Raw genomic sequence first — 26,819 nt, 5'->3', positions numbered from 1 at the left:
TATAGGTACTATATATCTATGGGAAAATCACTCATGGAGGTAAGGAAGTATTTTAAGATTCTGGGATTATTGATGTAGGACTAGAGACCATTTGTTGACAGGGAATTATAACTGAAAGAATAAATATGCAGCCTATATTGAAAAAGTAGATGGGCTGGAGACATGGCTCTATGGTAGAGCACTTGTCTAGCACATGTGCAGCCTTGAGTTCAATCCCTAATACATACCCGAAACAAAACAAAAACCCAACAACAAAGTAGAAATAAAAGATTTAAAATGAGGTATATATATTTTCACATGTAAACACAATATATTTGCTAACTTAGAACAGTATTATAGCATTTATATAAACACTAAAAAGCAAAGATATATGGTGGGTCTAAAAAAGAAGGGGCATGAAGAGATCGAACCTAGGGCCTAAACATGCTAGGCAAACTCTATCACTGATTTTTACCTGCAACCCTAGAAAGTTTACATATGTCTGCAGCTTACTTTAAAGTAGATCTAAAAATTGATTAAAACTTGTATATATAGATGGACAATAAAGCTGATACTGCAAAATGTTAGTAATAGAATAGATGGGATACTTTGTATTCACTATAAAAAGTTTTCACTGTTTTTGTTGTTGTTTTTGAGATGGGCACTCTTTGTAGTTCAGGCTGGCCTTGTGCACTGCCATGCCCGGCTGTTTTGTTTTTTTAAGACAGGGTCTCACTCTATAATTCACGCTGGCCTTGAACTCACTGCATATCCCTGGCTGGCCTTGAACCCATGGCAATCCTCCTTTCTTGGCCTCCCAAATGCTGGGATTAAAGGCATGTATCACTATATCTGGCTTTCACTTTTCTGCATGATGAAAAATGTCATTATTGGTGCTGGAGATTTAGCTCAGCGGCATAAGCGCCTGCCTTGCAAGCAGGTAGTCGTGAGTTCAATCCCCAGTACCCATAAAAAGGAAAAAGACACATACACACACACACACACACACACACACACACACACACACACACAAGTCATTATGAGCTGCAAAAAAAAAAAAAAAAAAAAAGCCTATATATATGGAAAAAAGTCCAAAAGGCCACCGATAGTGAACTTTTTAGAGTTTTCAATCATAACTAATAGCTGGCTGTGGCATGCATACCATTGGTTTATCACTACTGAGCTAAAGGATTACTGTATATCCTTGGGAGGAAACTTCATCTTTTTTTTTTTGTATTGGGAACTGAACTCAGGACCTTGTGCTGGTCAAGCAGGTGCTTATGTCTGCTGGGTTATATCCCTGGCTTTTTTTTTTTTTTTTTTTTTTAAAAGAGTAGGAAAATTTGTTGGAGAATAGGATAGCTCCTGAGACAGGAGGAGTCTCAAATGGGTTACCCAAAAGCTTCATCATTTTGTTCACTCCTTTCTTTTCTTTTTTTTTTTTTTTTGAGACTGGGTCTCACTTTGTTGTATAGGTGAGCATTGAACTTCCAGTGACCCTGTCTCAGCTTGCTGAGTGTTGGGATTATAGGTGTGCATCACCATGTCCAGCTGTTTACTCCCTTCCTTTTTTATAGTTTTTTTTTTTTTTGTCTTTTTCCTTTTTATTGGTACCAGGGATCAAACTCGCGACTGCCTGCTTACAAGGCAGGCGCTTATGCCGCTGAGCTAAATCCCCAGCCCCTGTTTACTTCCTTCCTTAAAACGTTTTCAGCAAGGGACTATAAGGAATGAGAAGCCAGTGCTGATGTACGTCTGTGATTCCTGGGTTATATAGTGAGATCCTGATCCCCCCATTTTTTTTTTTTTGTCTTTTTTGAGACGGGGTCTCCCTATGCAGTTCAGGCTGGCCTTGAGCTCACTTTGTAGCCCAGGCTGGTCTCGAACTCACAATGATCCTCCCAAGTGTTGGGATTACAGGCGTGAGCCACCATGCCTGGCATGATCCCCGTTTTTTTCCAATGTGCTTTTACGCTATTTGTACTTACCATGAAATATATGACTTCATTTAAAAACTGAACTGCATCTATCATAATTTTTCCTTTATATTCCTAGTTAGTAATCTACTATATATCAGTTTCTCTTTTCTTCTACTGGTAACTACGCTGGGGAGACTATAGCCATTTGTAATGAAGCTACTATGAACATTCCTATAGAGTTATGTATTCATTTCTCTTGGGTAGGTGTTTATTGTTTTTACTGGTACCAGGGATCGAACTCACTACCGCATACTTGCAAGGCTGGTGCTTATGCCGCTGAGCTAAATCCCCAGCCCTGGGTGTTTAATTTTAAAAAAGATGTGAGAGCTTGTTTTTATTGTTTTTTTTGGGTCAGGGTCTTGTTTTATAGTTCATTCTGGCCTTGAACCCATGGCCATCCTCCTGTTTCAGTCTCCTAAAGGCTGGGATTATAGACATGCACTACCACACATAGCCAACTTTTTAAAAAAAAAAAAAATTGTGTATTTTACTCTCCTACAACTGACTTATGATCACTGGATATTTGGTATGATTGCCAACATGTGGTGCTGTTAGGCCATTTAAGGTAGAGTGTGGTCTCTCACTGAGGTTCTAATTTATATTCTCCTGATGGCTAATGAAGTTAAGATTTTTATCATAGATTTACTGTTCTGATATGTATTTTCTTTGAAGACTGTTCAAAGTTGGGCACTTATTGTCTTTCTGTATTCAGGATACATACAATTTTTGAGTATTTTATTCCAGTTTATGCACTGTCAATTTTTTTTTTTTTAAACTAGGAATCAAAACTCCGGGCCTTATGCTTGCCAGGCAAGCCCTTGTGACTGTGCTATATCTCAGCCACACCAATTTTTGATTTTTGGTACTAGGCAATCAAACTCAAGACCTTGTGCTTGCCAGGCAGGCAGTTATGCTGCTGAGCTATATCCTTGGTCTGTCCAATGTGTTTTTGTAATGACATCTTTGGACACTTGAAATGTTTACTTAAATGCAGCATCAAGATAGTACTCTATGATTTCTTTTCTTTTTTAATTTTTTTGTCTTTTGAGATAAGGTTTCAGTTTTGTTATGCAGTGTAGGCTGGCCTGGAGATTACTGTGCAGCCTATGCTAGCCTTGAATTTGCAGGGATCCTCCTGTCTCAGCTTCCTGAGTGCTGAGATTATAGGAACATGCCACCATGCCCAGTCACCCTATGCTTTCTTTTAGAAGTCTTCCAGTTTTAGTTTTTACATTTATTCTGTGCTCCAAGTCAAATGAAGACTGTGAATGGTATGAACTAAGCATCAAAGTTGAAATGTTTTCATAAGAACATTTAGTTGTTATAGCATCATTTGCTGAAAGGATGTTACTTTCTCTAGTGGACTATGTTGGCAATTTCTACTAACAAAATGAGTGAAAGTATGAGTCTATTTCCTCTATTCAACAAATCTAATAGTATAGTACGATTCTTTTTTTTTTTTTTTTTGGGTACTTGTAACTGAACCCAGTGGCTCAGGCATGTGAGGCAAGCACTCTGCCACTAAGCTGCATCCCAGGTTATTTTTTTGAAATTCTGAGAGAAGATCACCTTGCTAACTTGCGTAGGTTGCTCTCAAACTGGCAATCCTATTATTTACGCCTCCCAAGAAACTGGGGTACAGCTGTTTGCCACCCTAGCTGACAGCTTTGATTCAACTGCTTTACAGTAATTCTTGAAGTCAGAAAGTAAAAAGTTTACAATTTATTAATTTTTACAATAAACTGTTAATATGATCCGGACTGCCCCAAATGTAAGGATAGAGGTTTCTAGAACAAAGCATATCTCTCACTTTAGGCTTTGATTTGAGCAAACAGTTTAACTTTTAATATAGTAGGAATTCAGTTTCAGCTCCCTGCTAATAGGACTAAACTATTTTTCATCCAATTCCAATTCCCAGCCTCAAAGGTCTATATATAGTCATGAGAGTAATGCAAAACAGTTACAGATCTCCATTAGAGAGCTGACTTTGTGTTTTCCATTTGCAATGAAAATTTGGGAATGTTATATCCTCTTATCAAGCTTCACTATGCATTGAAAATGTTTGTTATCATGTTATTCTTTTTGTTATCTAACTATAAGATGTATTTCCTACCCATATTTCATTTGCACATTTCTGAAAACAGAGTATATCCTTCATTGTCAGTTATAATATTTATGGTAATAGAATTTTCTTTCTTAATAAAACAAAAAGTGATAATGTATCTTATAATTGAGACTTTGTCTTTTCTTTCTGTAGTAGTGGAGGTTGAACCTGAGGTACTCTACCACTTGGCTACATTCTCAAGCTATTTTATTTTAATTTTACCTTTTTAAAAAAAATTTTGGGGTCACTGTATTTGAGATAGAGTCTCACCATACTTCCCAGGCTGGCCTAAAATTTAGTCTTCCTGCTTCAGTCTCTCACATAGGTGGGTCATACATAGGCTTGTGCAACCTTATCACACTAACATGAGGCACTGTATAATTTTCTCACTTGTTAAATAACAGGCCCATGAAATTCCTTATTTAAAACTGTTAGCTGGGTATGGCAGCTACACTTGGAATCCCAGCACTAGGGAGACAGGAGGAGGATCCAGTGAATGAATGCAAGGCCAGCCTAAAATATATGCAGTAGTGAGCTCACACACACACACACCCAACAACAATAACAAAACTCCCCCCAAAACAACAAAGCTCGGTGTGGTGGTACATGCTGTAAATTCTAGCATTCAGGAGGCTGAGGGAGGAAATAAATTTGAGGCCAGCCTGGCCTAGACTAGGGAGTTCAAAGCCAGCTTGCACTACACAGCGAGGCCCTGTCTCAAAAACAAAACAAAACAACAGAATAAAACAAAAGCTGGGTGTGGTGACACATGCTTACAATCTCAGCATGTGAGAAATTCAGGCAAGAAGGTTGAGAGTTCAAAGCTAGCCTAAATTACATAGTGAGTTCAAGACCAGACTGGTCTATACAGTAAGACCTTGTTTCAAAAGACCAACCAACCACCTAAACCTCTTTATGCTTAAGTTAAAAAGAGTTCTTTACATGTATGGATATATGAAACAAATTTCTTAATTGACACTGGATTTCCCTTTATTGTAGTTTTGCTTTCCAAGATTAGTTGTGCAGTTAAACACATTTCAAAAAATGTTAAATGCAAAATTCCAGAAATAAACAATTTGTAAGTTTTAAATTGGGTGACATTCAGAATAACATGATGAAATCTCTTGCCCTGTTGCTGATGACACATTTTGAATTAATTTTTGCATATGGTATGAGGTAGAGACCCAATTTTATTCTTTTGTGTGTATGTGTATGTTAATAAAGAATCATTCGTTGAATAGATTATTCTTTCCTCATTGTTTTAGCACTCGTCAAAAACAAATTGAGGTGGGTGTAGTGGCACATGCCTGTTATCCCAATTAGAGGGATGTCTGTCACAGAACAATCAAGTTCAAGGCCAGTATGGGCAACTTAGTGAGACTTTGTCTTGAAATAATAAAAAAAGGGGCTGAGATTTAGCTCAGTGGCATAAGCACCTGCCTTGCAAGCAGGGAGTTGTGAGTTCGATCCCTGGTACCGATAAAAAGGAAAAAAAAAAAATAAAATAAATAAAATAAATAAAATAAAATAAAATAATAAATAAAAAAAAAAAAGGCTGATGAGCTAGCACAGTGGCAGATCATTCTTGGGTTTAATCCCTAGTACTACTATGAGGAAAAAAAAAAATCAACTGATCACAAATTTAAGGGAACATACACTATGTTAAATATATATTTATTTTAAAAGGAAAATTGACCTATATATCTCTAGTCTACAGAAATACTTGGTGGTACATACCTGTAATCCCACTGTTCAGGAGGCTGAGGCAGGAGGATTGCTGTGAGTTTTGAGGCCACCCTGGTTTATATAGTGAGATCAAGGTCAGCCTGGATTACATAGTGAGAACCTATCTCACATACTATCACTCCCTCCAGGTATTTCTGTAATGAGGTGATTTAATTTCATTAGAGAATTTCTTTTTCTCTTTTTTTTTTTTGTAGTGCTACGATTAAATTATGGTGCTGTATATAGTAGATAAAAATATTACTGAGCTACATATTCCTAGTTTATAGAAATATTTAATCTGATTTTACTTTACTTTTAAATCTGACTCCACTAACTGTAAAATGCATCATTATTTGATTTGTGTAACTATTATATTCATGTAACTACTATGGCAAACATAAACTAGTTCTGGCTGATTCTTTAAATCATGCTTTTGGGCTGGAGGTTTAGCTCTGTGGCAAAAGTGCCTGCCTGGCGATCGTGAGGTCCTGAGTGTGATCCCTGGTAACCCCCCCCAATAAAAAAAAATCATGCTTTTTGATTTACATGATACACAAAATACTCTGTCAAAGCAACTGGTTTTTCCAGAAAACAAAGCAAAACAACTATTCCGCAATAGACTGATTTTAAGCAGTATCTGACCATAAAATGACCTCCGAGCCACGTATGGTAGCTCATGGCTACAGTCCTTGAACTTGGGAGAGACTGAACCAGCAAGATCACTGTGAGTTCAAAGGCCCGGCTGAATTTTAAAGTGAGAGCCTGTCTCAAAAACAAAACAAAACAAAACAACAAAAACAAATAACAAAACTCCTTACCTCAATACTTGTGCTTTCATAAGCCATTGATTATTACAGCATAATGACAAGTCTTATTAATGAAGTGGGGACTAGAGACACATCACTATTTATCCCAGAGATGTGATAGAAATAATGCTCTTTTATTATTCACCCCGCCTCCCCAGGAATTTAGTGGACCCTTTATCCTCCTGGATAATTTAAAGCTTTATTCTTTTTTTCCTTTTTGAGACATGGTTTCACTATGCAGTTCAGCCTGGCCTCAAACTCACATCACAGAGATTCTCCTGACTCAGCCTCCTAAGTGCTGGTATAATAGGCATGTGCCACCACGTCTGACTCAAAGTTTGATTCTAAGATCTAGAACAGCAAATTTCCCACTCAGGACAAAACTGGTAGAACTAAAGTAGTCATGTTTTCCTTAAATTGGAATTTTTTTTTTCCAGTAATAAGGATCAAGCCTGATCTACCCCTGAGCTACAACCCTAGCTACTTTTTAAGAGAAAAAAATATTTTTTTCAAAACAAGATAACTAGAAGGTAACAATGATGAATACATTGCGTATTATTGTCTTTAAATTAGTTACAAAGAGTACAAGACACTGGCATTTAATTGTCTAATGTCTCTAATTGCATCCATTTACCTACCTACAAAGCCTTGAGTTTTATCATTCTTTATGGCTGAGTAACACTCCACTGTATAAAAACACCACAATCTTTCTATCCATTCTTCAGTTGATGGAAATTTAGGGTGTTTCTAAGATCTAGCTATTACAAATTGTAGCACAATAAACATGGGTGCCCACATATCACTGTGGTATGATGTTTTTAATTCTTCTGGGAAGATACTCAGATAGTGAATAGCTGGGTCAAATGAGACCTTCAACACTAGTTTTCTTAAGAAAGCTTCACACTGATTCCCACAGCGGTTGCATCAGTCTACACTCCTATCAATAGCATTTTCCCCACAGCCCCACCAGCATTTGTTGCTGGCTGATTTCTTCATAATAGCCATTCTTTTAGGAGATGAAATCTTAGCATTGTTTTAAGTTGCATCTCTCAAATGACCAGTGATGCTGAACATTTTTTCGTGTATTTATATGCTATTTGTACTTCTTCACCTGAGAAGTGTGTATTTATATCGCATGTCCATTTCTGGATTAGGTCTTTAAATCTGGGGAGGGGGATCCCTGATTTTTTGAGTTCTTTGTATATTCTAGATCTTGGTCCTCTGTCTGAGGAACAGCTGGTAAAAATATTTTCCCACACTGTGTGTTCTCTTTACTCTTGTTGGTTGGTTTCTCTTGCTGGGAAAAACTTTATTTTTTAAAATATTTTTTGTTTTAAAGAAAATACAACAAAAACGAAACAGTACAATGAGAATGACCTTGGATTTCAAAAACAAGACCGTAGGCAATCAACAATAGTTATTATACTGTACACTGTCATCCCCCAAATAGTTGCTCAGACCTCCAGACCCAGACACACAAAATTATTCAAGCAACCCTAGTTGTCTCGCTACTTCAGCTGCCACCATCTCAGAAATTTCAGTTGTGTGGCCTCCAACCACTTCTATGTTTATGTCTCCCAGACTTGTTCTGGGTGAGATACAGGCATGTAAAATCAAACAATGTAAGTACCAAGTTGTTTCCCTATCTCAATTGCCATTATTCTAGAAACTTCAGGTGTGTGACCACTAACTTCTTTTGCATCTAGTCTCCAGAAAACTTGTTTTGGGTGGGGTTTGTGGGGGCATGGCGTGACTCCTTCTTGGGATTTGGCTGCTGGCTCACTAGGAGGTTGCAGCCTATAGCAGCTGGCTCACAGACAGGGAGTGGGAATGGGGTGGGATGGGCCATGGCTTTCTTTTGTCAGGTCCACAGTGCGTATGGTCTTTTTATTTTTGATGGGTTCTTGAAGTATTGCTCTCTCCATGGGCTTCAAGTCTCACTTCCCTCCTTTAATCCTCCTCAGGTTTCTATATTCCAGTGTCTGGACACCAAATCTTGAAGAGGTGCTTTCTCTGCTGCTCACTGCTCTGCCATCTTCCCAGAAGTCCTGAGTAAAACTTTTTTCAATAAGATGAGATCCCACCTCTGGGAGAACATGGCAGATAGATAACAGCAGCTATGGAGGCTCTCTGAGATAGCCAGCTTAGAATCCAGGAATGGTGCGGTGTGGGGAGTCGTAAACAAGGGGAAGATATACCCTGTCGACCCAGGAACGAACTAAGCTGAGAGAAACCAACTGGTAATGCAATCCCGGAACAGATAAAATCTCAGCACTGAAGCTGGAACCCGTGCCTCTGGAAACCTTGATTTGAATTTCCTGCTGCTGCTACTGTGTCTGAAGTGGCACAGCAGGAATAGAGATGCAAAAGTTCGGAGAGCGGGAATTGGCGAACCAAGTTGAGAGCGGGACTGGCAGGAAGCACTGCATCGAACTACGGTGAGCGAGAGGAACGGGGACCTCTCCATAGATAAGGAGGCTCCAACAGAGAGCATTCTGGGACCCGGCAGACTAGCTGGAACAGGGTGCTGCAGTGACTTTAGTTGCATATTCCCCTCTCAAACGGGATTGGTGGGGAGCGCTTGACCTGGGTGATGCCGCAGACTAAGATCCAGTAGGCCAGCCCAAACCAGGTCCCTGTGCCTGGCAGTGCACCCTAGCAGTAAAGCCTTTGGTAGGTGGACTGACCTAGAGGGGTGGACCTAACATACGCTGCCCCAGTCTGTGTCTCCCTAGTACACTGCAGTGGGAACGCCTAGCTGGCGGATTGAAACAAACTGTAACCCACAAAGAAAGAAACTGGGCCTCCTATATATGCCTGTATGGAAGGAACAAACAATGAGAAGAGGAGGCAACAAGAAAGGGTCCTTGGTCCCCAATCTTGAGAATATTGATCCAGGAAAGGTAAATGCAAAGGAGAATGATGACAGAAAACATGCAATATCAGACATGGCACCAATAGACATAAAGCGATATCTCCAGAGCCTCATAGATGAGTTCAAAAGTGAAGTATTTAACGACCTACAGGAAGATATAAGTAGAATAGTTAGAGAAATGCTAAGCACCGCCCAAGAAAAAACAGATAGTGGAATGGAAGAACAGAAAAAAAAGGGGAGAATTGTTTGATGGAGAAAATAGAGAAAATATAGAATATGTGAAGCAGGTTCAAAGAGATTACCAGGAAACTAAAAACTCTATTGAAAGCTGGCATAACAGCTTGAAAAAAACTAAGGATAGATTATCTGAACTGGAGGATAGATTTGTAACGTGGGAGCATGAAATGAAAAACTTCTTAAAAATAACAAGGAAACAAACAGCAATAATACAAAGGCTAGAAGATGATAACTGGATCTATAACTTAAGAGTTAAGAACGTAAATGAAGAAGTAGGGACACAAACAGATGAACTACAAAGGCTATTCACAGAAATAATCCAGAAGAAATTCCCTAATTTAGCAAAAGATAAAGATACTCAGATGTATGAGGCATACAGGACCCCAGCCACCTACAACCCAAACAGAACTACACCCAGGCATATAATAATCAAAATTCCAGAAATCCAATATAAGAACAGAGTATTAAAAGCCGTCAGAGACAAGAAACAGATCACTTACAAGGGAACACCCATCAGAATTATAGCAGACTTCTCAGCACAAACCATCAAATCACGAAGAGGGTGGGGGGAAATAATTCAAGCTTTGAAAGATAATAACCTCCAACCAAGATTGATATATCCTGCACAACTGTCCCTAGAAATTAATGGAGAAACAAGGTACTTCCAGGATAAAGAGGAACTAGGGGAATTTGCAACCACCAATACAACTTTACAGAGAATACTGTAGGAGATTCTAAAAAAGAAAAATACCAAGATTCCAGAAACAGTGGCAGACAGGCTACAATGAATGGAGCAGAAAGCGAAATGAAGAAGACAAACTGACAACTAATGACAGAAAAAGAGCTCAACAGAAATGAGGCAGAGAAGGTTGGATTGTAGCTATTTTGGAGAAAACAAGATATCATAATAGCTCGTGCTGATTTACTATCATCTTGTTTTGAAGTCCCATCAAGCTTTTGTTCTTCTGTCTCCATCAGTCTTAAAATGTTGTATCTTATTGGATTTTATTATATGTGATAATATAAGTAAAAACTTTTATAGACAAGGAGATTATACAGAAACCACTGCTCATTTTCTGTTAGCTGGTTCTAAATACCCTGTAATACTGTCATTCTCTTGAATGGTTTTACATTGTCTTGATATGTTTGATGCTACAGTATATGAAGTTATACTCAAAGATTTCAAGGAAAGAGACACTATGGTAACTACCTTTATGTTGGGATATCTTGTGGTGAAACACTATTTTGCTTAAATGGTTATGTTCTGACCTGTGCTGTTTTGTTGTTATGTACTCTTTTATCTCAATCTCCTTTTTTTATTTACTTTTTTATCTTTTTAATTACGGGAAAAATAAAAAATAGCAGGATATATTATAGTAACCCACTTTGATTTCCTATTAACTTGATTTGAAACCGTATATTGCTCTTGCCATCTTATTTTGACTGATTTTCCTCTATTCTGTTTTGATTGATAGTACCAAGTTTGAGAGTATAGGCAACAACTGTGAAGACAATAAGATTCACTATGATGCCCATTCTGGTTTGACTACTAGTCCTGCAATGTCTCCAGTGTTTTGGTTTTATTCTTTACTATTTTGTTCAATTTTTTTTATAACTGATGATATAGGCAATTCTTTTTAAGACAGCAAGAGGTATTATGGTAACCATTGTTGATCACCTTGTATTCTGTTTTTACATTATGTATTATGTCCATCCTTTTGATTTGACTGACTCTGTTTTGTTATGTCACATTTGGTTTTATTCTCTTCAAAAAAAGGTATTAAGAACTGTGGGAGTAATAAAACCCAAAATGTGTAATTGTCATTGTAAAAAACAGAGGAAAAGAAAGTGCTCTAAAGGATATAACTGCATGTATATTTAAGCGTGTAAGACAGATAACCCTATTACTGAGTTTTTGTTGGATCACTGAACAGAACTGTTTGCAGTCTCGCTGTTTGAATGTCCACTTTATATGCTTTAATTTTGTATGTTGAACAACTATTTCTAAGATGACAATATATAATCTATTAACTAGTGATTTCCTAATGTTTATTTTTTCTGAAATTCTGTATAAATTGTACCCTTTTTCTGTTTTTCTTTTTTTCCTTAAATTAAAAAAAAAAAACAAAAAACCTTAAAAAAAAATGAGATCCCGGTTGTAGATTCTTTGCGAAAGTTCCTGTGCAATTAGGGTTCTGTTCGTGAAGTCTTTGCTTACACCAATGTCTTCAAGAATTCTACCTATTCTATCTTCCAGCAGATTTAATATTTTTGTTTTGATAGTTAAGTCTTTGATCCACTTAGGTTTAAGGTTAGTGCACTGTAAAAGATATGGGTCTAATTTTAATCTTTGGCATGTGTAAAGTCAGTTTTTGCAGCACAATTTGTTAAAATAGGCTATCTTTCTTCCAGTGAATGTATTTGGCACCTTTGTCAAAGATAAGGTGGCTTAGTATGTCTGGCGTTGTTTCTGCATCTTTTCATTTGTTCCACTGATCTTCAGGTCTATTTTTTTATTTGCCAGTACCAAACTGTTTTTATCCCAGTAGCTTTATAGTATGCTAAGTAAGGGATTGTGATGCCCCATCTTGCCTTTGTGGCCCAGAATTGCCTTTGCTATTCTAGGTCTATTCTGGTTTGAGGCGAATTTTTGGATTTTTTCTATTTCTGTGAGATATACTATTGGAATTTTTATCAGAATTGCATTAAATCTGTGTAAGTTTTGGAAGTATGGTCATTTTTAGTATACTGGTTTTTCCTACAAGTGCAGGGGATGTCTTTCCATTTTCTGATATCCTCCTTCAATCTTTTTTAGAGTATTGTAGTTTTCAGTGTAAAGGTCTTTTCATTCTTCATTAAATTGCTTCCTCCATATTTCGTTCTTTTGGATGCTATTGTGAAAGATATTGTTTTCCTAACTTCTCCCAGTGAGTTTTGTTATTTGTATACAGGAATGATATTGAGTTCTGAGTGCTGACTTTGTATCCAGCTACATTACTGAATTTGTCTAGCCACTTTTATTTTTTAATTTGAGAAAGGATGTCACTAAATTGCTCATGAAGGCCTTGAGTTTGTGATTCTCCTGCCTCTGCCTACTGAATAGTTAGGATTAGAGGTATGCAACATTTTGTGATGCTTCAGTTCTTATTTTCAAAGCCTATTGAGTTTTAGCAAGTTTAAGGAAAAAGCTAAGTTTGCTGAGAATCTTATACAATTATTATCTCACCAGTAAAAACAAAAGGCTGTTTCAAAGAACTTTGACAATGGGAAAGCCCAGAGAACATGACATTTATTCTTATCTTCATTAAGGAAAGCAAATTACCTAGCTGTGAATTAAACCTGTAGAATAGTTAACGAAAGATAATTTTTATTGTAGGACTTTTTATACCTGTTGATTTAAAAATAATGATGATGGTGCTGTACTCTGGGTGGGGGAAGAGAAAAATCAGTGAATTATAGGTTGAGAAGAGCCCTCAAATTAAGAGAGTCACAGGGGTTAGGGGAAGGTGATACATGCCTGTCGTTCCAGCACTCCACAGGTTGAGGCAGAAGAATTGCTTTGAGTTCAAGGCCAGCCTGAACTGTATGGCTAGATCCTGCCCCCAAAGAGAGTTTAGAGGGTTGTACTGCAAGAGAACAGTATGCAACACAGGATCAACATCTACTATACAAGTAAGAGATTCCTAGCTTTAATTTTTTTTTTTTTTTTTTGGACACAGGAGCTTACTATATAGTTCAAGCTGGCCTGCACTCACTATGTAGCCCAAGATTGGCCTGGTCCTTCAATTTTGTATTTTATGAATCTCTTTAAAGCAAGTTTCTCCAGATTCATTATGAGAAAATAAAACAAAGTGAAACAAACAAACAAAAAACCTTCCTGAGTTCTATACTGAATAACCTATCCTGCTTTCTTCTTTTTCTTTGATTTATATAATAAATTCGTTAAGCCTCTATTATATATAGGCACTGGGAAATCAATGTAGAAAAAGTTAATGATCCTGCACTCTTAAGAATTTAGAATCTTTTGAGGGAGCTGGGCATGGTAGCACTCACCTGAGATTCCAGCACTCATGAGGCCAAGGCTGAGTTCCAAGTCACCCTGCACTACACAAGCAAGTTCAAGACCAGCCGCACTACATAGTGAGACCCGTCTCAAAAACAAAAACAACCTCCCCAACACAACACAATAAGACTAACAAAAAACCACAAAACAAAACAAAATGTAATGTGGGAGACAGATTACAAATGCATGTGCAAATACTTTAATTGTGGGCACTGAAATGAAATAAATAGGGTGTCATGATCTCATATAAAGGTAGAGACCTTCCATTGGTGAAACAATCAGGAAAATCATTTTAAAGAAAATAGTATTGACGCTTATACTGACAGAAAGTTTACCTTTAAAGTATAAAAATAAACTATGGGAAGAGTTTAAAGAAGAGATTTTAAGGCAACAGGAATAGTAAGCATAACAATTCTCCTGTGGGAAAGGGTTTAGTACATCCTAGAAACTAAAAGGCCACTATAACACAATGTAAGTAGGTATGGAAGTACTTGCCTATGCTATGATCTCTGTATTCCAGAGTCTGAGTCAAGAGGATCACTGAGAGTTTGAGGGAAGTTTAGGGTAAATAGTGATTTCAAGGCCAGTCTGAACTACAAAGCAAGATCCTGTCTCAAAAAACCAGAGAAGAAAACATAAAAAAACTCAACAACAAAACAAAAACTGTAAGAAACAAGTGAGAGTTAGGGCTAGATAGATAAGGAGAGATGGGCTACTTGGAGACAGATCACTCTTAGAAACATAGTAAAAAAGATTGTATTTTAATACTGATGATGAACCACTAACCCTTTATCAGAATTTTTTCTTCTTTTGAGAAGGGTCTCTCTATGTAGTTCAGGTTGACCTTAAATGCATTATGTAGCTTATGCTGGTCTTCAACTCCTAATGATCCTCCTCCTTCAGCCTTCTACATGCTGGGATTATAGGCATGTGCCACCATGCCTATCTTAAAATCTTAAAAGATTTTAAATATTGCAATGGTTAAATCTGAAACTCATTTCTGTTTTTCTTTTTTTTGGTAGTGGGGACTGAACTCAGGACCTCATGCCTGCCAGGCAGGTGCTTACAGCACTGAGTCAAACACCTGGCCCCTGAAAACCATTTCTTTTTTCCCTATATGGAGTCTCAATGATATGGAAAAGAAGCAGAAAGATATGTTAGAAAGGAAGTACTATTTGTCCCCCTACAAATTCATGTAGAGCTTGTGATCCCAGCACTTGAGAGGCTGAGGCAGGAAGACTGCTGCAAGTTTGAGGATAGCCTAGAATACACAATGAGTGGTAGAGTGTCCCTGGGTTCCATCCTCAGTGTTATGAAAATTAGATCATGAGAATTATACTCTTATGAATTGGTTAATGTCTTTCTTGTGAAATTGTATTACGTCTCATACTGAGAGGGTTGGAATTTATGGATCAAACTAGTCACCCACAGCATCAGGTACTTACAAAGCAGCCTACCAATGTTGTCTTTGATCGCTTCTGTACACTGGTAATCCTATGATAAAGTATGTCATGAGGTCCTTACCAGACGCAGGATTATGCTCAGCCCTCCAGAACTGTGAGCTAAGGCATCTTTTCACTATAAATCATCCAGCCTCTGGAATTTTGTTATAACAAAAGTGAGTAAGACATAGGTTGGTTACTGCGGCAGATCAAAGAGAAGACAATAATGGCATAGATGTCAGTGACTGCAAAGGAATTTATGAGTGTTTCAGGCAACAGAGTAACAGAATCTAGAGACAGACCAGATGAAGGGTTGAGAAGTAGAAGGAACTACATATAGCATAGATAACTTTTACTAATTTGTTTTGCAGTACTAAACTTGGACCCAAAGCCTTTGTGCTGACCCAGCACTTCTGAGATAAGGTCTCTTGAATTTACCCTGTCTGGGCTCACACTTGCGAACCTCCTGTCTTAGCTTTCCACAGTGCTGGATTATAGGTGTACACCACGTCTGGCCAGAACCCCAATCTTATCAAGTAAAAATTAGCTGGCATAGTGGTATATGCTTGTAATTTCAGGACTCCGGGAGGCTGAGGCAAGAAGGTAAGCCAGCCTGGGTAACTTAAGAGAGATGTCTCAAAAACAAAATGAGGAGGAACTGGGAACCTCAAAGTCTTTAGTTGGATTTGCAGTACCAAAACCAAAACCACACAAAAGAGGGGTGATCCTCAAAGTTACTATTACCGAAGTGCTAAACAAATCTTTGATATTCTCTCAAAAAATGTAAAGAAAGACAAATCCTGCTCCATTTTCAAGAAGACTGATGACCAGGAAAGCAGCTGACCCTTTCTTTGATTATAAATCCATAAATCATCTAACTCTTTTGAATATGGAAAATATTTGAAGCTGAACTGCCAACTACTTTGATTTTTTTTAGCTGATATATATAATGTAGTCAAAAGCTATGTTACAGTTATATTATTTATTAAAACTCTAATAGACGAGATTTATGCCATGTTCACTCTGTACTTATCAAGTAATGTACAAAATTCCTTCTCTTTTTGGTACTAGGACTTGAACTCAGGACCTCGAGCTTGATGGCAGGTGCCATGCCACTTGGGCTACATCCTGGACCCCAACAATTCTTCAGAGTAAGTAAAAATAAGATGGTAAAGACTGTGAAGCCACGAGGGAAGAAAGTACAGTAAAAAAGAATACAAAGACACCTCTCTCAAACTCCAAGGATTAGAGTTTCGTTTTAGCAATATATATTCTGTGGACTTAATACTCACCAACATGAATGGGGGCTGGAAATAATCCATATTCGTGCTCTCCTGGAGTGTACTCCAGCTTTTCTTTCTTTAACTGGATCAATCGGCTCTTTGGACTGTGATCAGAAAAGAATGAGAAATAGAGGCAATGAAATTTATTTTGTGGTCCAACATAAACAACAGAAACCTAGTGTGTATTTTAACAGTAAGTTAGATTATTGTTTTGAGACAGGGTTGCACTAGGGTAGTCCAGTCTGGCCTTGAACTCCCTTCTGCAGTCCAAGCTCATGATCTTACTGCCTCAGCCACATAAGGGCAAGAATTTTGAGAAGGTGTCCTTATGTCCAGCTACAGTGAGTGATATCTTACTTAGTTTTAAAAATGACAGTCAAGTCTTACTATTAAAAGAAACAAGTTCTGTAAAGAGACTTTGGGCCAAGTAAAAGTGAGCAATGAAGTATACCCTACAGCATGAGGGTGGGCCACCATGAAAGAGAGAAAATAGTAACCACGGATGACATCTTAAATGCACTCCATGGGGCAGGGTAATAAGAATTCTTCATTTTACAAATTGGCAGTCTTGGAAATCCTTTTAGGAAAGAGGGCCCTGGCTGGTGTGGTGGCATATGCCTGTAATTCTAGCACTCAGGAGGCCAAGGCAGGAAGACAGCTATGAGTTCAAGACCAACCTAGGCTATATAGTTAGCTCAAGGCCAATCTGGGGTATAGTGAGATCCTGTCTCAAAAAACAGACAATCCTTTCAGAATGAAGTTCATCAGCAAGTAATCAAATAACAGCAAATGCTAGCAAGTCTGCAGGGAAAAGGAAACAATTCTATAATGTTAGTGGGAATGCAAACAAGTAGAACCACTAGGGAAATTAATATGAAGATTTCTCAAAACACTAAACATAAAAATTTCACTAGACCAAATGATTCCCTTAGAGATACTTAGTGAAAGAGCTAAAGACATCATTATTACAGTGATGCATAAATACCTACATTTTATTTTTTTTTGCACAACTCGTAACAGCTAAATCTTGGAAGCAGTCAATTATCTGTAGGAAAATGGATGGACTCCAAGACCATAATACAAGACAGATGTGGTGGTGCATACCAGCACTTGGGATGCAGAGGCAAAATCGCCATGGGCCCCATAGAGGCCTGCCTATGCTATTCTACATTGTAAGTTTAAGGACAACCTGAACTACATAGTCACAAAAAAAAAAAAAAAAAAGGCCACCCAAAGAAGACCAAAAAAAAGATATTATAGTGCAAAATAAAAAATAACAGCAAACAAACATATTTTGAAAATGGAAAGGAAAATCTAAAGATGGGGGAGGGAGAGGAGGACAATGGGATTTAAAGTGAATTAAGATATTTGCAGTAATTCTCCTATTTCGGCTTTTAAATGCTGGGATTACAGGCATGATTAGTGGGAGACTCAGGCACGAAGATGCAAATTCAAGACCAGCTTGGGCAATTTTGTAAGACCCTGTCTTAACAGAAAAAAATAAAATAAAAAAAGATGCAACCCAGTGCCAAGGCCCTGGGTTCAATGACAAGATCTGAGAAGTGGAGGAAAATCAGCCAAGAGCTGGTGTAAGGACAAAGATAGTTGGCATGGTGGTGCATGCCTATAATACCAGGACTTGGGAGGCTGAAGGATCACTGAGTCTGAGGTCATCCTGGGCTACACAGTGATTTAAAGGTCAGCCTGAACTACATAGCAAGACTCTGATTCAAAAAACAAACAAACACTCAAAACAAAAACAAAAGGAACAAAGCTGGAGAACTACAGGAAATGAAAAAAGACTGTATAATTGAAGATGTTCCAAAGAAGTCAGAAAGTTGGTCATGAGAAATTTATTTTTTATTAGTACGATTTCAATACATAATGAATATATTTATTATAGGATGTGAAAATTTTATAGCAGTGGATGGAGCTTGGAAAATCAGTTATAAACAGAAAGGAAAGATACTAGACTGATACACTTATATCTGAGAAAAATTTTCTAATTAACCACTTAAACAGTTTACCCTGCATGTCACTTGGGCAGCACGTTTGTTTTTCGACTGACTATTCTGAGCAATGCTTGGGCTGGTGTCATTTCTTTTTTTTGTAATTTTTTTTTTTTTACCGGTACAGGGAATTGAACTCACAACCGCCTGCTTGCAAGGCAGGTGCTTATGCTGCTGAGCCAAATCCCCAGCTCCAGGGCTGGTGTCATTTCAACCACGTGATCATTAGCATGAGATATACGTGGATGTCTGTTTATTTATTTATTTCTATTTTATTTTTTGGTGCTGGGAATTGAACTCAGGACCTCAACTTTGCCCAGCAAGTGCTGTACTGCTGAGCCATATCCCCAGTCCTGTTTGGTTGTTTTGTATTAACTATTTTTTTGCATACTTTTTAAATTTAGAACATTGTATTCACCTTTGACATTTGTTTCTAGTGAAATCTAGTAAGTTCTGGTTATTTTCTTTTATTAGTTTGTGTTCATTTTACTTGTGAATATTATAATTTTGTGTTACAATCTATAAAAACTCCTAAGTACATTAGATATAAGTTTTATAGTTCTGCAAAACATAGTGATACTTTTGTTTTTTTGGGACATTTTTTGAGGCAGGATCACACTTTGTAGTGCAGGCTGGCCTTGAACTCACTAAGTAGCCCAGGATGGCCTCGAACTCATAGAGATTCTCCTACCTCAGCTCCTGAGTGCTGGGATTACAGGCATGTGCCACCACACCTAGCTAGTGATACTCTTTTACAATATAAAATTGACACCTGTGGGACACTGAGACTGAACAGGAAGGAAGTGCCAAAAGATCTGCAAAAAAACTGTGAAAGGGAGAAATGTTAGCATATCACAGAAGAAAAGTCTGTATTATGAAATGGAAAGACAAAAAAGACATCCCCTAAGTACCAACTATTCATAATATAGAAATAACAGAATTTGAAGTAAGAAATAGCTGGTCATTCTGGTATACGCCTATAATCCCAGCACTAAGCAGGCTGAGGAAGGAGGATTGCAGTGAGTTCCACGTCAGCCTGGGCTACATGGTCAGTTCAAGGCCAGTCTGTACTACAGAGTGAGATCCCGTGTCAAAGAAAGAAACAAAGAAAGAAGGAAGAGAAAAATGAAAACAAACAAACAAAAGCATGATTATAATAATTCCACAGGGAGGGGTTGACAGAAATGACCAACATCTGACAAGCTATCTTATAATCAAAAGCCAGGACAGAGCCTGGGATTTAGCTCAGTGATATAAGTGCCTGCCTGGTGAGTGCGAAGTCGTGAGTTCAATCCTTGGTACCAAAAACTAACAAACAAACAAAGTATTGACAGAAATATTATAGTATAATATCTATGCACTTTTGTATCAAACAATACGGAATTTGTTTGCTATTATCCAACACAAGGGGTTCAAAAAGTCATTTACAATTTAGGTCTAACAGATCAAATAATTGAAAAATATAAGATAGAGAAATGCCAACCAGGATATCTATCATCAACATCTTTATGACTATGGTTAATAATGGACATTTTATTAAATGTGGAAATTTTACTAAAATTTTGCTCATTTTAGCAAATTGGACATTCTACTAAAATTATACCAGCCAAGGGCTGGGGATATAGCTCAGTGGCACAAAGAGCTTGCCTGTAAAGTGTGAGGTTGTGCATTTGATCCCTGGTACCAAATAAATAAATAAATAAATAAGGACTGTACATGTGGCTTAATGTGATAGGTCAGGGTTCAATCCTCAGTACCATGGGAGGGAAGTTACATTTTAACCTTTTAGAAGGGTTTCCTAACAAAAACTGATCCTCAAACCTTAGAAAGGTGTTACTTTGGCATTAGCAACAAACTACAAATAGATATCTGTATGTTAACTAATATCAATTATGTAAGTGTAACTGGTCAGCTTGGCAATATGGTTCATTCTTACAATACTAGCTACTCTTAAGGCTGAGGGCGAACAAGGTCATCTTGGGAAATACATTGAGAGCCCAATTTCAAAAACAAAAATCAAAAACAAGAAAATCAGAACAGAAAAGGCGAAAATTCAGTTGAAGGGAGGGTAGAATGGGGGAAAAATCAAGTTATATCATGTATAAATACAAATTCCCTATAATGAACGTGATCATTATGTATACCTAGCATGTACCAATAAATAATTTTAGAAAAAGGTAAAAAACCAAATATATCCTATATACCAGCAAGAAAACCATCTAAAACTTAAACATCCCCAATTCCACTTATAATAGTATCATGAGAAAAAAATACCTGTTGAGTGAAGTGGTGCAAACCTGTAATCCCAAACTCAGATTGCCACAAATTCTAGGCCAGCCTAGGCTACAACAGTGAGTTCAAGGCCAGCCTGAATTTATAGCAAGACCTCTCAAAACAAACCAACAAACAAATAAATGCCAAACTGAAACAACAACAATAACAAAATATACTAAGAAATACAATTAACAAAAAAAAAAAATGCAAGAGTTGCATACTAGTTGGGCACATTGGTGCACTGCTGTAATCCCAGCATTCAGGAGGCTGGGGTAGAATTGCCAAGAGTTCTCGGTCAGCATAAGTTCAATACACAGTGTACCCTGCCTCAAACCCACCAAAAAGAAGTTTTCAGTATACTGAAAACTACCAAAAACTGTTTGAAGAACTTTCAAAAGATTTGAATGGCAAGACATACTATTTTCATGAATAAAATGACTAAATATTAAAATAGCAAAACTTCCTAAATTCACCTATATGTCCTGTCAGAATCCCAGCTGGCATTTTGTAAAAATAGACAAGCTGTACCTAAAATTCACAAAACAAAACGAAAACTAGAATATCCAAGGACAAATTGCAAGAATCATACTTTCAAAGTTGAATACTACAAAAATACAGTCTTCAATACTACATGACCAGTAATGAAATAGGAGATTAGGGATGGCAAAAACTGTCTGGGAAATTAGGTGTAGTGTGATCTGTTAATTACAAAATCCAAGACACTTGTGTAGAATAGTTCTCAAGCCTTACATGAGGACTTCTTGTGAGAACTCTAGCAGGTTTTCAATAGAGATCCAAACACTGATTCTTAGGACTCCATGTAGAAAGTTCTCATGAGTTTCCTTGAGATGTAGACAGCACAAAAGGACACAGCCATGCCATAAAGAATTTGCTATTATAATTTTCTATGACAACCGACACTGTTTCCTTGGTGCAGTGTGTATTTTTACCTTTGGCCATACCCTCCACTTTCTATTTACTTGTACCAACTTCACTCTGCAGAGCCAGTTTCTCTTTCACTCTTCATTTTTATTTCCTCAAATAAACTATGCCACTGCTTTTGCTCACTGCATCTAATTCTTTGCTCCAGATGAGCAGAACCGGAAATCTAACTTTAGGGAAAGTAAGCAACCCAAACACGGTAATGTTTAGTTGTTGAGTCACTTTTTAGGAAACAAGCTGCATGGCTAGGCACGATGTTGCATGCCTGTAATAATTCCAACACTCATGAGATTGAGGCAGGAGGATCCACGTGACTTCCATGCCAAACTGGGCTACATAAGCAAGTTCAAAGCTAGTCAGCACTACATAGTGAGCTTTGTTTCAAAAACAACAAAGGTAATCAGAAAAAAAAAAAAAAGAAACAAGCTATATAATAATGGTAATGACATATTGCTATTAGTGTAATACAAACGTACCACAAACTACAAAAAAATATTTTCAGGTTACAAAGTATCACAACGGGAGCAAGGTGTGGTGCAGCATGACTATGACCAATCCCACCATTGAGGAGGTTAAGGCAGGAGGACTGTCAAGAGCTCCAGGCTGGTGCGTTCAATGAAATACCAAACTGCTTACCTAGAAAGACCCTGACTCAAAAAACCAAACCAAACAAAAACACTACAAAAACAAGGGAAAACTCTTCCTCAAAAGAAACTATTGAGAACTTCAGGGGTAAAAAATAACAACAAATGACTAAATCTAGAGACAATATACAAAGCGTTTAGGAGAGAGACTGAGATGAACAATATTAAGTAGCAGAGAAAACTGCCTCTTTGAGAGCTGCACTCCAGATGCTGGAATACAGCATTGTGAAGACGACAAGGAGGAGGGAAGTGGGACTACTGGATCAAGGAAAAATCTAAAGTGTGAACTGAAGCCCACAAGAGAGAGTGAAGAGAAAAACTTCAAAGAAGAATGTAGTAGCTGGCAATGCCTTCCCGCAGACATAGAACTCACTGCACAAGGGGAGTGGTTTGAAGCTGCGGACCCATGCTAATGGTGACTGTGATGGCTAGCAACCCCGCAGGCCTTTATAGAAACAAGGCAGTTGGGGGGAGCAGCAGATGTGAACTGCACTGGTTGGCAGTGAGTGCAGAGACTCAGTTCTCCTGCAGGAGAAAGTGATTAGCCAGGAACCATCTTGGAGATGGGCTAGTTGAGCTCAGAACCCATAACTCCTGCTGGCTCCATCTAGCAGCTCCCAGTTGGGCTTAGACCTGTGAAAACTGCTCAAAAGGTAGTGAGCCCAATGAGTATAGTATGGGGGCAGGCCTGCTGAGATTATCTACTACCTTGCCAAAAAGCTACTGTTGGCTTGCTGGGAGAGATCTGCATGGTTTGGAGACCATAGATTGTGTACTAGCAAAACCAGAGAGAATCCTGGAAGTGGACTGGTTTCTTCTTCTTTTCTTTCCCTTTTTCCTTCATTGTTTTGATTCCTAGCTTCTTGGTGGGTACAGTTCTGTTCTGTTCCTCCTTTTATCTTTTCTGTCTCTCTTTGTCTCTCTTCAATCTTCGGCACATTTCCCAAAGTTGGCCTGATCTACTTTTGTCCTCCAGTCTTACTTGTAATCACTTCCTCTTCTTCCATTTCTCTATTTTCTCCTTAATCCATTTTAAATTTTAACCCCCGAGGGCAAAACTGACACATAATTTTCTGGTTTGTTTTACATTTTATTATATAATCATAAATCTAGTTCATACATTTAAAAGTGGCAAAGTACTGGGTCTTGGAGGAGTACAAGAAGCCAATTCGTCCTTTCTGTAAGTCACACAAACCATACAGGGCCCAGGAAGAGAGAAGCCAGGTCTATACAGTGTTCCATCCCACAATATCAGAATATACATTTTTCTCAGCTGCACACTAAAACCAGAGAAGGACCCAACTAAGAAAGAGAATTATAGGCCAATTTTCCTAATGAATGTAGATACAAAAATCCTCAAAATGATATTAGCAAACAGACTGCAGAAAATCATCAAGAAGATTATATACCATGATGAAGTAGGATTCATTCCAGGAATGAAGAGATGGTTCAACACATGTAAATCAATAAATGTAATACACCATATAAACAGAGCCAAGGACAAAAATTGTATGACTATCTCAATAGATACAGAAAAAGCTTTAGACAAAGTACAACACTGATTCATGGTAAAAACCCTACAGAAAATTAAAACAGATGGTCTTTAATCTGATAAAACTCATCTGTGACAAACCAACGGCCAACATCATACTAAATGGACAAAAACTGAAAACTATCTCTCTAAAATCAGGAACATGACAAGGATGTCCACTGTCTCCACTCTTATTCAACGTAATCCTAGAAACTTCAGTTGGAGCAATTAGACAGGAGAAAGAAATAAAAGGAATAAAGATAAGAAAGAAGTTAAACTATCATTATTTGCAGACAACATTATACTCTACATAGAAGATGCCAAAACTCCACCAAGAGACTACTAAATTTAATAAGCAAATTCATAGCTGCAATATATTGCATAGCTGCAATATAAAGTCAACACCCAAAAATCAATAGCCTTTCTGTAAACAAATCACAAACTCACTGAAGAGAGAAATCAGGGAAACAACACCTTTCACAATAGCATCCAAAAAAAAAAAATACCTAGGAATCAACCTAACAAAGGATATAAAAGACCTCTATACTGAACACTACAGTACTCTGAAAAAGGATACTGAAGTAAATATTAGAAAATGAAGAGATATCCCATGTTCTTGGGTAGGAAGAAGAGCAGGAAGAAGCAATATAGTGAAAATGGCTATACTTCCAAAAACTGTTATACAGATTCAAAGCAATCACAATCAAAATTCCAATAGTACATCTCACAGAACAACAATCCTAAATTCATCTGGAACCAGAAGAGACCTAGAATAACAAAGGTAATTCTGGGTAACAAAGACAAGACAGGAGACACCACAGTCCCTGACTTGAAATTATACTATATAACTACTGTGATAAAAACTGGCACAAAACAAAACAGACCAGACTCAAAGATCAATGGAACAGATTAGAAGATGCAGAAACAATTCCAGACACACTAAGCTACATTAATGTATTTGAAAAAGGTGGAAACAGAGTCACTGGAGGATAGTCTCTTTAATAAATGGTGCTGGAAAAACTGACTCTACATGCCAAAGATAAAAACTGGACCCATATCTTTCTTTTTTTTGGTACTGGGGATCAAACTCACAACCTTGCACTTGCCAGGCAGGTGCTTAAGCCATTAGCTAAATCCCCAGCTGGACCCGTATCTTTCACCATGCACTAAGCTAAAATGAGAATGGATTAAAGATCTTAATATTAAAATAGAAATATTAAATCTTCTATAAGACAGAGCAAGTAAAACTCCTGAAAATACTGTGTAGGCAAAGACTTTATGAACAAAACTCTGCACAGGAAATACCACAAAGAATCAACAACTGGTATCTCATCCTATTGAAAAGCTTTTGCACAGCTACAGAAACCAGTAACATAGGGAAGAGACAATAAATAATATGGGAGAAAATGTTGCCAGTTGTACCTCAGACAAAAGATTATTATTGAGAAGTTATAAAATACTGAAAAAAACAAATCAATCCTCTTACATTTAAAGACCCAGGCCAAAAATGGGTATCTCAGATGAACATGCTTCTTAGATGAAGAAATACAAACAGCAAATAAATAGGTGAAAAAATGTTCAACATCATTCATTACTCAAGAGATGCAAACTAAAACAACACTGAGATTCCGTCTTACCCCAGAAAGAATGGCTACTATCAAGAAATCAACCCCTCCCCCCAAAAAGAAATCAACCAATAACAAATGCTGGAGCAGCTGTGGGGAAAAAGAAATCATTCTCCATTGTTGGTGGGAAGGCAGCCTGGTGCAATCACTGTGGAAATGTGTGTGGAGATTCCTCAAAAAACTACGACAAGCTAATCTCCTTCTGGTTATCTTCCCAAAAGAATTAAAAAACATCATATCACAACAATATATGCACACCCATGTTTAAAGCAGCACAGTCTGTAATAGCCAGATCTTGGAAACAACCTAAATGCCCATCGACTGAGGAATGGATAAAAAAGGTGTACCACTTTTTTTTCATACTGGGGATTGATCTCATGACCTTGTGCTTGCCAGGCAGGTGCTGATGCCACTAAGGTATATTCCTGGCCCAAGATGTGGTATTTTTATATAATGGAGAACTACTAAGCCATAAAGAAGGATAAACTGGAGACTTTAATAGGAAAATGAATGCAATTTCACTGAGAAAATACTCAATGAAATAAAGACACACAAGTCAACATCGCATCATCTTACTAGTGTGAGAAGGCTGAAACTATGTATATGTGTACATATATAAAAAATTGTTACACTACTGATAGTTACACCATTGTGTAAGTAGTATGTAAGATAGTTACACAACTGATTTCTCTGAGTTCACTAAAAAGAAAGATTTGTGCTGGTATTGTTTGGACAATTAAATGCAATGTGTTGTGCTATGGGTGAATGATTTGGGGATGACAATGAGCAATATAAGTACCATTATTGCTTCCTGATTAACGTGTTTTGAAATTTCATTTTTTTTCTTTAAAATAAAATGGATCTGGAAAAAAAGACTAAAATCTAATGAAAACTGTGGTAACAGACAAGAAGTTAACAGTTCACAAAAAATACAATTAAATCATCATACATTTGAAAAGATGTTCAGTAGTCTCATGAAAAGTGTACTTGAAGCTGTGAGGTATCTAAGCACATCAGCAAACAACTATAATCTGTGTACCAGGGAAGTGGAAATAGGAAGATCCAGAGTTTGAGGCCAGCCTGGGCTACAGAGTAAATTTAAGGATAAGTCTGAGGTACACAGCAACATCTGTTGGAGATCACTAAGAAGCAGCACTGAGCAGGATTTAAAATTAACTAATTGGCTTTCTATGTTTATCTGTGAGTCTGTCTTAGGCCTAGGCCTTTCTTCTTGTCTGAGGAAAGGCAGCAGACTCAGAGTAAATGAACTTCATGTATCACTGGTTCTGGCCAAGACCTAC

General features: G+C 37.6%; 1 protein-coding gene across 6 annotated transcripts in view; it reads right to left on the bottom strand.

Annotated features, from left to right (window-relative positions):
- The window catches only part of Ash1l (ASH1 like histone lysine methyltransferase), a 167,393-nt gene that overhangs the window by 37,680 nt on the left and 102,894 nt on the right, over positions 1 to 26,819 (bottom strand). For all 6 annotated transcript variants that reach the window (XM_063249573.1, XM_063249571.1, XM_063249572.1 and 3 more), the window contains one exon: positions 16,503 to 16,597. In XM_063249573.1, the coding sequence (XP_063105643.1) occupies positions 16,503 to 16,597 (95 nt within the window). The remainder of the gene's footprint in view (positions 1 to 16,502; positions 16,598 to 26,819) is intronic.

The sequence above is a fragment of the Cavia porcellus genome, unplaced genomic scaffold (genome assembly GCF_034190915.1).
Source record: "Cavia porcellus strain 051 isolate PalLab524CR breed Dunkin Hartley unplaced genomic scaffold, mCavPor4.1 scaffold_6, whole genome shotgun sequence".
NCBI lineage: Eukaryota > Metazoa > Chordata > Mammalia > Rodentia > Caviidae > Cavia > Cavia porcellus.
Note: the sequence above shows the minus strand (reverse complement) of the source record. Positions and strands in the feature narration are given on the sequence as shown.